We start from the raw sequence: 14,096 nt of genomic DNA, 5'->3' as shown, positions 1-14,096 counted from the left end.
TGTTACCCCGTTGCCTTAAGAGTAAACTAAGCACAGTATCATTTATTTTAAAATTCTGTAATATTTCAGCTAATCATGTTTATTTTATGGTGTGTGAGTGTGAAATTTGATATAATATTTATTTTCGGAATCATGGTAATCTTACACTGTAACTTTTTCCCTTCAATCCAGAGAATGTCTTTCTATCCTGCATGTAATTCAGAAGAATAAACATGAGCAGGAATTCTTCTATGACTTTGAAGGAGGTGCCAAGCTCGGAACAGGGGCCTTTAATTTGGTAAGGAAATAAGTATATAGAAACCAGAAGCTTTTGTAGAAGAACCTAAGGTTTTCAGTGCCTTCTCTATTGCATTCGAACCTCATCCTGAACCTCTACCTGGGTTGGATTAATAAATGGCTAGAGTGGGACCTGTTTTCCTGTGCTGTGAGCCAGTGGGAGCTTTGGCCAGTGTGTGTTGTAAACTTCGGCCCACACTCAGAGAGTAGCTTTGGATTGTACAACGTAAGGGAAACATGTAGCACTCTGAATGGACTGTGAAGGATTTTGATAACAAGGAGCTTGGAATCCAGTTCCATTTCAGTGTCTGAAATATAAGTAAAAACAATGGCGGCTCTGGAATTGAAAATAGGTGAGGGAGCAATTATAACTTAAGGAATGATTTTTGATGGTTTCTGGGGAGATAAAGCATCTGAGAAGATGTGTCAAATTTCAGTATGTTATTTAGAGATTTTGAAATTTTATTAAGGTTTGATTGGAACTGTTGGGAAAATAAAGTGGTAAAGAGAATTGTATAGATGAGTGCCTGTGCCACCATGGCTGCTTGGTTCAGGAGCCCATTGGGTGATGAGTTGGTGATGAGGGAAAGAGGCTGCCTGGCATCCACATAATGAGTCATCCTATCCACTTGATCATTAAAACCTTCCTCTACTGAGGTCACTCTTCCGTGAACATTCACATGGGACACAAATATCTTCACATTTTCTTCACATTTCCCATTCACCACATAATGAGTCATCCTATCCACTTGATCATTAAAACCTTCCTCTACTGAGGTCACTCTTTCGTGAACATTCACATGGGACACAAATATCTTCACATTTTCTTCACATTTCCCATTCGGAGATATCTATCTACATACCTCTTCCCCAGATGTCCTGGTCACCAATTTTCCAGTCCATGTTCCTGCCAAGTCCCTGACCTTCTAGCCAAGCACAGCCCGTGAATCGGTATATGATCACACATATGGCTATTTCCTCCTTCAAGCAAAGTGCACAACCAGGTGCACTGCCCAAAGTTGTGCCCACTGGGAGAATTCCCTTCACCACTGTCCCTCAGGGATGGCCTGGAAAGGAGCTGTAGTGCTGCAGCTGTCCACCTCCAGCTGGTGCCTGCTGTCACATCAAATCAACATGTTTTTGCTTTCCTGGGAAGGAAGCTATAAGAAGCCTTGTCTGGAGGCGGGCACCGAGGGATTGCCTTCTCAGCACTGTGTCATTTCATGTAAAAGGAGCTGAGCCAGTACTCTTTAGAGACACCGAGAGAGGCCAGGCTTTTTTTTCTTTTTTCAAATTTTTTTAGGTTCATTTCATTGTCTTAGCAAAATGCGATTAATTCATAAGTAATCATTACAGTATGTGATAATTAAGACATATCTAGTAGTTTTAAACTTTGTTCTAATTTTTCATATTATGAAGCATTAAAACTTTAAGTTCTTTGGAGTTTAATATTTGTCTATAGTTAGGTGTGCTAATCTATAAGTATACTTTTTTTTTTTTCTTCTTACAGATGCTATCCCTTTTACCAGCAAGGATTATCAGACTACTAGAATTTATTGGATTTTCTGGAAACAGGGTACAAATTTAATTTTATCTTACTTTTGACAGGGAAGATAAACATTGTTTATTGAATATGAGGACAATACAACATGTCCTGATAACTAGCATAATTATTGGCAACTAGTTTGCAGGACGATAAAGAGCCATTGGCCCTCGATCATATTTTTAAGGCGTTAGACATGGTTTTTCTATTGAAAGTTCAAATTTTTCACCTTTGTTACCTAAATTCTGGGATTAAAAGTTACATTTTGCTAAGATTGCTGCTTACTGGATCTTTATTATTCTTGTGTGGCTAAAGTATGCTTCCTTAACATTTTAGTGACCCCAGAGTTGTCTTCTGTAAAATGAAGAAATAAGGATAAATTTCTGTCTAACATTTTATGACCCTAATGGATCAAGTAGCATGGATCAAACATAATTGCAGTATTTTGGGTTTCTGTGTATTTTCACTGTGAAACTAAGTGAGGAAATTTGTTTTCCCTGAGTTTTATTCATTAAATCTCTGTAGTGGTTGCTTTGTAGAGAGCATATAACATTTATTAATCCTAACACTCAATATGCAATTATAAGAGTTGCCTCAGGGCAAAGGCTTTCTCTGATAGTCAAGGGAAAGATTTTGAGAAATATGTAAAAAACAGGTACAAGAAGCTATATTTTTTTCCTCTTTTTCCACTGTCCATGTTCCTCAGAAGTTGTTGCAGACTTATCCTATTGTGATATGTTCTGTCTGTTCTGGCTCTGGACTTCATGGTCAACTCTTCTCCTTAGCCATCCTTCTTCCACCTTATTCCTTCAGGGCTCCAAAGTGCCTCTTGAATAACAAGCGAACCGTAGCATGGCCTCAGGGGCCCCATGTTCTGTTGCCAGCCAGTGTTTCCAACCTTCCATCCCTTGCTTTTCGCTTTCTGCTTTCCCAGTCCTCCTGTTACCCTGGGGAACGTTGTTCCTCACACAGGCCTTGTGCTTCCCTGTTTCCATGCCTCTGCTGGTCTCTGTTGTGGATATCGTCCCCAACCAGCTTCCTCCCAAGTAATGTTCTCCCAAGAGCCTCTTCACTCACTAGGTTTGAGATGAATCTCATCTGTTCCTCGAAGCTTTCCCGTATACTGCCCGGAGAGGCTCGGCTAGTCCTGCCTTTCAGAATCATTTGTTCATCTTTCTTATGGCACTAGTCCTATTCTGATAAAATCATGTGCTCAAGTACTGTAATTCCTATCTGATGCAAGGATCTTTGAAGACAGAACCATATTTGCTCATACCCATCACAGTGCTGTGCACTTAGATCCTCAATATGTTTTAACTAATTAGTATTTTTATCAGAGAAATGCAGCGTTTCTATGAAATGAGCATTGCCTTTTTCTTTCCCTAGAATCACATGATATAAAAGGATTTGTGAGATTGTCATATGCCAGTTTAAAATGTAAAGTTTGTTTCTAGTTAGGTATTACCACCATTCTAAGCTCTTAAAAAATAAAACCCACCTTCATAGAGGGTGGGGATATATGGACTACATGTTGAGGTTTCTGAGTATAATTTTTCAATCGTGCTCTTCTCTTTCTAAAACACATTTAATTCCCACAGGAGCTGGGTCTGCTGCAGTTACGGGAAGGCACATCAGGAAGAAGCATTAGGTCTCCACTCTGCTGCTTAACCATCCTATCTTTTCATACTTACATCTCCCTAATACTCGGTAAGGTCTGCATTACGTTAAGCTTTATTGAAAACTGGTTATCTTTAATCCGAATATGTGAAAATTTAGAAAAATCACTAAGATCTGGTAGTCCATAAATGTTTATTTATTCTTTTTGAGTAAGGATGGAAAATAGTGATATTTGTCATAATGACATTTGGCAGAGGGAACAGAGTGGTTTCTTTCATTGAATATTTTTCATCTGTTCTCAGCTAAAATTTCTATATTAAGACATTGATCTATGTTAGCATATTTATATTTCACTTTTGCAGAAAATTAAATTTTTGGTTAAAATAAGTTAATATTGCTATTAAAACCAGAAATTTGAATTAGGAAGCTAATACAGCCACCTCCATTCTTAAGAATTTGTCTATCCTACAGTTTTCTTAAACTAAAGTCATAGATGAGACTTGTCTTTATTTCCTAGATGTAAAAATGACAAAAAAAACCCCAAAACTAGTTTTCATCTTTTCCATGAATAGGTCTTTGCTATATATAATGAAATTAATGCAGTCGTCTTAAACTAAAGTCATAGATGAGACTTGTCTTTATTTCCTAGATGTAAAAATGACAAAAAACCCCCCAAAACTAGTTTTCATCTTTTCCATGAATAGGTCTTTGCTATATATAATGAAATTAATGCAATCAAGAGTTATGAATATTACCCATGTTTCATGAAGACTGAGGCTTTTCTTGTTAAATTTCTAGGTACAGGAGAAGTGAATGTCGTGGAAGCAGAGAGTCTCCTTGCACCCTTCCTCCAGCAGTTTCCAAATGTATGCTTAGTATTTCAAGTGTATGTTTCAGCCATAATTAATCAACCAGCATTGACTGCTGAAGAGTGTCTTTTCTTCCTTTCTCCGTAGGGCTCACTCATGTTGTTTTATCATGCCCGAATAGAGCTGCTGAAGGGGAATGTTGAAGAGGTAATTCACTGGGGAGGAGTTGTTTGGGGGAGTTGTCTGTGTGGTGGAGTTGTATCATGCTCTTTCAACATAAGTAAATTCAGCTATGTGGACTAGAAAAAATAAAGAAAACATAATGTGATTAAAAAGCCCAAATTTTAATTCGTGTATACATTCTATTATATATGTATATTAGATTACAGACTATAGTCTACATTTACACATAAAGTACACGAGGAATTCAGGGTAGATATACAAAGTAACAGGTGGGCTGTCTAAGAGATTTTCAGAAACTTTGACTATTATCAATTTCTGCGTTACACATTGAGTTTGTGTGAGTCGTAACCCCACTGTACTACATGTGAGCTCCTCATCAGAGGAAGTTATTCACTCATTCCCGTGAAGAAGGGATCGTTGGGGTCTGAAGCAGAAGAGTGAGGCGACTTTTGTGTAAACACACTCACAAGCAACTTTCTTCCATACAAATGGGATCAGACATTTGTACTTCACTGTGAAATTTCTTTTTTATTTACGATACATCTTGGATCTCTCTCCAGGTCAGTATATCTAAGTCTCCCTCATTCTTATGGCTGGGCTCTTCTTCATGGGATGGATGTACTACACTTATTAAAGTGGTCCACTGTTGATAGATATTTGGCCAGTACAAACAGTGCTGTTATACCCATTATTGTGTATACATGTCTGTGCACAGGTGTATTTATATAACATAGATTCTGATCGTTAGAATTTCTGGGTCAAAAGATGTTTGCATTTTGATAAATCCAGCCAAATTGCCCTCCTTACTTAAGGTTGTTCCAACTTAAACTGCTGTAAAGATATGAGAATATTGGTTTCCAGTGCTCTTTGCCAAATCTGGACATTGTTCATCTTTTTAATTTTTTCAGTGAGATGGCTGACAAACGATAATCTAATTTTTCAATTTATATTGCTTAATTTACAAGTTTCTTCATATGTATATTTACATTTGTATGTCTTTTTCTCTGACTTGCCTCTTATATCTTTGCCAATTTGCCCATTGAGTTGTTTGTCTTTTTCTTAAAGGATTTTATAAAATACCCCTTATTTTATGATAAGGGGTAAATCTTTTGCTGGTTATGTAGGTAGTGATATTTTCTCTCAGTCTATCCAGTGCCTGTAACTTTGTTTAAGGTGTATTTTTCCCTGTGGAAGTTCGAACTTTATTATTGCCAGGCTTTTCTTAAAGGACTTACGCATTTTAAATCTTCCTAGGAAAGGAATTTGCCACACTCCCACATTATAAAGTGCCAGGGCCCCCTCACAATGTTCAATAAAGAGAGCGAACTTAACTGTATTATTGTATATAAAGAAAGGAACCTGTGGACATATCGAGTGGTTTAATAAGTGATAACTTTGTTCTTTTTGTACAAAGTGTTTTATGTATTTTTCCATTAGGTTATTATCTCCTTGTCTAATATCTGGATGATCAGCTTTATGCAATTGACTTATAGGCACAAGAGACATATCGAAAATGCGTTTCAGTTCAAGAAGAGTGGAAACAGTTCCATCATCTCTGTTACTGGGAACTAATGTGGATTTATATATTTCAACAAAACTGGATGCAGGCGTATTACTATTCAGATTTGCTTTGCAAAGAGAGTAAATGGTCCAAGGTAAAGTGCAGCTCTTCTACTAATGTGCTCTGTTGGCTGATAAGTGGCCAGGATGATTTTCATTTCGGACTGTTTGTTCAATAGTGTGATATTGACACTCTTTTCTCAACTTAAAGATCCACAAACAGAGAAAATGTACATGAAATAATAACTATTTATAGGTGCATCTTTAGCATAACATGCTTTAAAAGCCATCCAAAGAGTTCTTTTCAACAAGTAGGTTTTCCTCTAAAGATGAACTTCACTTAAAGTTATTAAATATCAATAGTCTTGATAATTTTTTTTATAGACTTCCCAATGCTCTGGTGAAAAGCCATCCAAAGAGTTCTTTTCAACAAGTAGGTTTTCCTCTAAAGATGAACTTCACTTATAGTTATTAAATATCAATAGTCTTGATAATTTTTTTTATAGACTTCCCAATGCTCTGGTGACCAGGCTTTTTGTGATAATTAATTCTGATCTATTTGTGAGAAGTTGGGAGGAATGAGATAATTATCTCTTGTTTGTTCTGTCCATTTTCTCACCCATGAATGTTATAGCTGTATAATAGGAAAATAGTCTAAATTAATTGAAAAACGTTGTTCTCATTTTGAACAGGCAATATAAGACTTCATTTTCTCTGATTTCTTCAATGTCTTTTTTTATTACATCTGGAAGTTTTATAGGTCATTCCCGGTTTGCAAAGTAGAAATGTCATGTACCTACGGATGTTCTATAACAAGCTCCTTTTCTTTTCCTCAAGGCAACGTATGTGTTCATAAAAGCTGCAATTTTGAGTATGCTTCCAGAGGAGGATGTAGTAGCAATTAATGAGAATGTGGTAACTTTATTCAGGTAAGCAAGACACTATTTCTATAATAAAGACCATGGATGTATAAATGAGCACCCAAATACAACTTCTACCTTTTTTTCCTTAGTGCTTTCTCATGCTTCACTTTCGTGTTTCTTTAATTTCTCTACTTGTATGATATGGTAACCTTCAAAACAATACAGGTAGCCAAGAGTCAAAATGTAATCCTTTTAGCAGGATTTTGCAGATATGCCGGTGTTGTGGGGAATCTTGAGAACACATTGTTTTATTTATGTTTTGGTAGAAGTGTTTTGTTATTGGAGCTTTGCTACTGCATTTTGAACATGGTTTCCTAAATTGCTGTTGTTGCCCAAAGATGTTAACTGTTGCTATGAATTAAAGGTATTCTTTGGTCAGATAAACTTAAGAAACACAGTGTAACATAGCCTTAGTTTTCATTAGTATGTTAAAGATTCTGAGAAGCTCTGCTAAGAAGTCATCCGTTTAACTTTTAGACCAGTATTTATTAGTCCATCCATTTATCCATTTGTCACCGTTTTGTTAAGCACCTACTGTGTGAAGGGTACCGTGTTAGGTTCTAAATAAACAGGTGTGACCCTGTCCTTGTGGAGTTTATAGCCTTGTGGAATCAGACATCAATGAAATAATCACACAAATAAATGCATAATTGGAACACATGACTGATTTTTTCCCCTCAGCATCTACGTATAAGAGCATTTAGGGAATGATGGTTGTGATGAAGGCTGTAGATGGGATGGAGCTGCTAAGGCAGGGGAGTCATGGCGATGCAGTTTCAGAGCAAGGGAACAGCATGAGAGGGGATGACCCTGTTGCAGGAAGGGGCACTGCACATTTAAAGAACTAAAAGAAAGGTGATAATTGACAGGACATAATGCTACATTTTATATATGTAAATATAGGTCAAAGGAAAAGAAATGTGGAGAATGACTATATTAGTTCGGGCTGCTATAGCAAAATGCCGTAGACTGCATGGCTTAAACAGAAATTTATTTCTCATGGTTCTGGAGTCTGGGAAGTCCAAGATCAACATGTCTATAGATCTGGTGAAGGCCCACTTCGTGGTTTGCAGATGGTTGGCTTCTTGTATCCTCACGTGTTGGAGAGCAGAAAAGAAAAAGCAAGTTCTCTCATTCTTGAGGGCTCCACTCTCATGAGCTAATTACCCACCAAAGGTACCACGTCCTAATACCATCACATAGGCGTTAGGATTTCAACATATGAATTTAGGGAGCGTACAAACATTCATACCATAGTACTCTCATGGTATTCCATTTTAAAATAAGACAGAGTGTGTATTTAGTTATACAGGGATCATTCCTAACCCCATTGCTAACCCTAGCAGGAGCTGTTAAGATAAAAGAATGGAGGTGGAAATGAGACTGAACTGGTTGAAAAGAAAATGAGGTGTAAAGAAATATGGAGAGAGTGAACATAAATACATCCCTGGCAAATTTTTGACTTTGAAGGGGAGAGGAGAGAGAAAGTGATAGTTGGAGGGAGATGTAAGGTCAAAGAATATTTTAATGGGAGAGATTTGAGCATTCACAAAACCCACTGGGAAGGATCCAATTGAGAATGAGAAGTTGCATGTATAAGTAAGAAATGGGGTAATTGACATTTTAAGGTTTCTGAGAAGGGAGGAGGGGTTAGAGTCCAAAGCACCGGTGGCCAGATTGGCTTTAGATAGGAGGAGGGCCAGATCCTGGTCCTCCATGGGATTGGAAGGGAAGGAGTACAGAATAGGTACAGAGCTAGGTAGGCTTATGGGTTGTAGTATGCGATGCTACAATGGATGCTTCTGGGTTTTTTTTTTTTTTTCAATCTGTTGAGAGTGAAAGAGAAGGGAAAGGGCTGGAGGGCTGAGGAGGGTGGAGAATGAACTCATTGTTGCAGAGAGCGGGACAGCGAGGTGGTGAGAGAAACACAGTAGGAGGAATGGCAGGCAGTTGCAAGGGCCCATTTAGGTGGGTGGTTATTAATTTATAGTGATACCAATCTGCTGTCAGTGCAGATGCAGAGAAAATGGATATGAGCTTCATCCAGGGTTGGGTTTTTGCCAGATGAATGCAATGACTAGGCAGTAGACCAGGGAGTTTAGGAAATGGGCTAGGGCATGCAGAAGTAGAGGATAGTGCACTCTAAGCAGGAATATGGAGGGACAGGGAGAGAGGAGGAGGTTGCTGGATTGGACTGAAAGTCCTAATAGAACAGCCAGGTGAGAATGGAGAGAGTGGTGTTGGAGGGTGGTGGGCTTGGGTTTGTGCTCTGAGGTAGTAGAAGGGTTACAGGTGACGAAGTGGTCTAGGGGATGAGTGTAGGGGGTGCCTGAGGTAGAAGGAAGGAGACGACCCCACCACATTATTCAAACATAATTGATGACAAAACCTTTTGATTGGAACACTATTTGTGGGCCACATTTTGAGAAATAAGGGCTTAGCTGAAACCTCAGGCTAGACAGAACAAGTTTGAAGGTATGACCAGGGCCATTTTTTCAATTCCCTTTTAAAAGCTCTTCTTAAAAATGGAACGGTGTATTCTAACTGTAGAATTGACATTAGTAGAAGCCATGGTGTGATAATTGCCTCCTCTCACTGTAAAATACATTTCCTCATTTCACATGAATAACAATTAATAGAATGGAATATTAAGGTATGTTAAAGTCTCTTAAATCTCCCTCTACATTTGCTCCACTTCAGATTACATTTTCTCCATATCAGAACAATTCCTGTGAGGCCTGTATGTAATCGGTCTTATTTTCAGGAGAAAGCTTTAGGTCTGTTCTATCACAGCATCTCAATTGTCGAGTACTGAGAGGAGAGTCCTAACAATGAATGTTCTCTTCACACAGAACATCAAATGATGAGGAATTCTGGCTTAAAATCCATAGCCCCATATTGTGTCCAGAAACAACGTAACACAAGCTTGTCTCATACTGGATTTTTTTTCCTGTTATTTCATTTTACTCTTTCTTTCAGTGATGTAATTGGATATTTCCTTGAATCCTTTCTCAGTAACTTGTATGATGCATTCATAAAATTCTGCATGAGAGTGCTCCCAGGAATATGTAGTCTCCCCATCGTACTCTCATTTTTATGTGCTTGTGAATTTTAATGTTGGAATTCCTTAGAATTTTTTTGGAGAAGTTTGTAAACATGGTGCATGTCCTGAGCTGATTATTTCCAAAATCACCCATGCTTGGGAAACATTTTCTCAAATTATACATTAATGAATGGCTGTCTTTTGAGCCACATTATTTTATAGATCTGTGTCATACTCGTATTTGCAAATAAGAGCAGAAAATGTACCAGTGTACCATCTTCCCTCTCTCTGAGTAGCCACAGTGTAAGTAAATAGTTTTGACTCTTTCCTGATTTCTTCAGGACATTGTCAATTTTATACATAGATTGCCTGGACTGTGTTTGGTAGATTTATGACATTAGCTAAGTTGACTAGAAAGAAATATGTGTTAATCAGTGGTTCTTAAACTTAGTGTGTATTAGAATCACTGGGGGGAACTTATCAAACTCCAGATTGCTGGGTCCCACCCATAGAGTGGCTGGTTCAGTACACCCATAGAGTGGCTGGTTCAGTAGGTCTGGGCTAGGGCCTGAAAATTTGCATTTCAAACATGTTCCCAGGTGATGCTGCTGCTGTTCTGTGGAGCACAGCCTGAAAACCACAGGTGTAAATAATGTATGTGTTCTCATGAAATGTCGCTGGGGTTGGGGCTTTTTGGAGAAGTTTGTAAACATGGTGCATGTCCTGAGCTGATTATTTCCAAAATCACCCATGCTTGGGAAACATTTTCTCAAATTATACATTAATGAATGGCTGTCTTTTGAGCCACATTATTTTATAGATCTGTGTCATACTCGTATTTGCAAATAAGAGCAGAAAATGTACCAGTGTACCATCTTCCCTCTCTCTGAGTAGCCACAGTGTAAGTAAATAGTTTTGACTCTTTCCTGATTTCTTCAGGACATTGTCAATTTTATACATAGATTGCCTGGACTGTGTTTGGTAGATTTATGACATTAGCTAAGTTGACTAGAAAGAAATATGTGTTAATCAGTGGTTCTTAAACTTAGTGTGTATTAGAATCACTGGGGGGAACTTATCAAACTCCAGATTGCTGGGTCCCACCCATAGAGTGGCTGGTTCAGTAGGTCTGGGCTAGGGCCTGAAAATTTGCATTTCAAACATGTTCCCAGGTGATGCTGCTGCTGTTCTGTGGAGCACAGCCTGAAAACCACAGGTGTAAATAATGTATGTGTTCTCATGAAATGTCGCTGGGATTGGGGTTCTTCACAGACAGGTGGATGGCTTGAAGCAGAGAATTGCCGGTAAATCTATCCCTACTGAGAAGTTTGCCGTGAGGAAGGCTCGACGCTACTCGGCCTCCTTGCCTGCACCTGTGAAGCTCACCTTGCCTGTCCTGGTAACTGCTTTTATTCTATTTACTCTTTGCATACTAAAAATACATTATTCACAGCAGTAGGGAGCACATCTAACTTTGGTTGTGAAGTTAACTCAACTAAAAAAGCCATTGTGTTTTTGTAAGGTGAACATTTATAAATATATTAATAAATAATGAAAATGGTGGCTGATGTTTTTCAACTAGTTGGTATATTCTAGGCATTATGAAATGGCTATTTAAAACATATCATTCAATTCTTAAAATAATTCTATGAGTGTAGTCTTGTAAGCTCCATTTTACAGATGAAGAAATGCCGAGAGAGGAGAAGTTGATGTCGTTGGAGTTGAATTTAATGCAAGCAACATAATGTAATTTTACCTTTTCTAATAGCCATAGTAAAAAAGTTACTTTTGGAAACATGAAATTAATTTTATGAATATGTTTTGTTTAACCCAGTATATGCAAATTTTTGTCATTTCTACATGTAATTGATAAAAACTTATTCATGAGATATTTCACAACCTTTTATACTGTACTAATTCTCTGAAGTCTGGTGTGTCTTTTGAACTCAGAAAACGTCTCAGGTTGGATGAGCTTTATTTCAGTGCTCAAAAGCCATGCTGACCAGTGGCTGCTGTGTTCAGCAGCTCAAGTTGAGCTCACATTCTTCATTGTTCTGCCATTGAAGTGAAGCTTCTGTGAAAAACACAATTTCAACTTAAATTTTCTTAATGAAATCTTTTTTTGTTTGTTTGTTTGTTTTTTTTCCTTTTTGTCTTTTTTCGTGTCCGGCAACGGATCGCAACCCTCAGTGTCNTTGGTTGTGAAGTTAACTCAACTAAAAAAGCCATTGTGTTTTTGTAAGGTGAACATTTATATTAATAAATAATGAAAATGGTGGCTGATGTTTTTCAACTAGTTGGTATATTCTAGGCATTATGAAATGACTATTTAAAACATATCATTCAATTCTTAAAATAATTCTATGAGTGTAGTCTTGTAAGCTCCATTTTACAGATGAAGAAATGCAGAGAGAGGAGAAGTTGATGTCGTTGGAGTTGAATTGTAATGCAAGCAACATAATGTAATTTTACCTTTTCTAATAGCCACGGTAAAAACGTTATTACTTTTGGAAACATGAAATTAATTTTATGAATATGTTTTGTTTAACCCAGTATATGCAAATTTTTGTCATTTCTACATGTAATTGATAAAAACTTATTCATGAGATATTTCGCAACCTTTTATACTGTACTAATTCTCTGAAATCTGGGTGTCTTTTGCACTCAGAGAACATCTCAGGTTGGATGAGCTTTATTTCAGTGCTCAAAAGCCACAGCTGACTAGTGGCTGCTGTGTTCAGCAGCTCAAGTTGAGCTCACATTCTTCATGGTTCTGCCATTGAGGTGAAGCTTCTGTGAAAAACACAATTTCAACTTAAATTTTCTTAAAGAAATCTTTTTTTTAAAAAAAATACTGAACACATCAAATTACTGTGGCTCTTTTGGGGCTTTAGTTTTTGCCTAGTCAGCTGTTCAGTGCAGGCCGATGAATGCAGTCCTCGTCTGGGGTTTCCTGAATCTTTTTTTTCTTTTAAATTCCAGAGTTTGTTTAATTATTTCCTTTAGTTTTTTCTGGTTTTTACTGTAACAAACATGCTACAATGAATATCTTCTTTTTGTACATGTGCATATAATTCTTTGGAAAAGATTTCTAGAAATGGAATTCCTGGTTGAAGGGTATATGCAGTTAATATTTTGGTATATATTACCAAATGTCCCTCCAAAAAAGCTGTACCAATTTAAATTACTACCAACAATGTATGACTGTTTTAATTCGCACTTCTCCATTGGTGCAGTTGAACATCTTTTCATGTGTTTATTCATTTTTATTCTTTTGTGAATTGTTCAAATTCTTCTAATTTTTCATCAAGTTTTTATTTTATTATTGACTTACAGGAGCTTTTTTTTTTTTTTTTTTTTTTTATGAGAAAGAAAAATGCAACCCCTTACAGGTGTCATAGAGGCGCTAGTCTGTAACTGGCACATAGGCCCAGGTGTTCCCTACTTAACATAAATATCTTCAGAGAACATCATCAGACAAGTTTGTTCTGTGACTGCTGGATGGAGCAAGACAAAAATGTGACCATTCTGTCATCACATCTAAGAACAGAAAAAAACAAGAACACTGTGCAAATTCTAAGTAACCAAACATCCCCCTCTTTCAGCTAACATAAGAGCCTGCACCTGCTGTACCAGTTACAGCTTTAGTTCCATTCCCGACTCATTTTTATCAAGTGATCTGCACTGGGAAATGTTTTCTTTCTGTCTCCCAGAACTTTTCTGAAAGATCTGTAGCCATCATAGTTCTTTCTCTGCCCCAGTACTTAGATACCAGGGTGTACATAACCATCCTGCTATGATTATTAACAATCTTAAGGAAAATGAACTTGCTGCACTTCTTTTTCTAGGTCTGTGGATGTCGAATGTATAGGAAATTTGCTTGAATCGGTGGTACCCAGGAATTATACCAAAAGCCTATTTTCCATAAAATCTCAGATATGAGCTTGCCTCTGGTTAAAAATAATCCATCAGTCAAAAAAATTTTTTAGAGGCATCATCATTAATTTAAAAAAATTCCATCAGTTATTGGATTGATCTCTGTCAGCGCTAAGAAATTGTTACTTGTAAAATGAAAGGAAGAGTGTTGTGATCTTAGTTTTCAGGGCCATGAAATAAAGGTAACTTTACTGTCCTCCTTGTTT

At 37.3% G+C, this 14,096-nt stretch overlaps 1 protein-coding gene across 1 annotated transcript in view; it reads left to right on the top strand.

The window, feature by feature from the left end:
* Positions 1-14,096, top strand: part of TTC39B (tetratricopeptide repeat domain 39B) — a 49,140-nt gene that overhangs the window by 19,260 nt on the left and 15,784 nt on the right. The window contains exons 6-13 of the mRNA XM_008567723.1: positions 172-277; positions 1,787-1,852; positions 3,418-3,526; positions 4,235-4,302; positions 4,393-4,452; positions 5,922-6,083; positions 6,826-6,917; positions 11,227-11,353. Of these exons, the coding sequence (XP_008565945.1) occupies positions 172-277; positions 1,787-1,852; positions 3,418-3,526; positions 4,235-4,302; positions 4,393-4,452; positions 5,922-6,083; positions 6,826-6,917; positions 11,227-11,353 (790 nt within the window). The remainder of the gene's footprint in view (positions 1-171; positions 278-1,786; positions 1,853-3,417; positions 3,527-4,234; positions 4,303-4,392; positions 4,453-5,921; positions 6,084-6,825; positions 6,918-11,226; positions 11,354-14,096) is intronic.

Source organism: Galeopterus variegatus, unplaced genomic scaffold (genome assembly GCF_000696425.1).
Source record: "Galeopterus variegatus unplaced genomic scaffold, G_variegatus-3.0.2 Scaffold338, whole genome shotgun sequence".
NCBI classification, from domain to species: Eukaryota; Metazoa; Chordata; class Mammalia; order Dermoptera; family Cynocephalidae; genus Galeopterus; species Galeopterus variegatus.
This window is presented reverse-complemented; position numbering and strand designations above follow the sequence as displayed.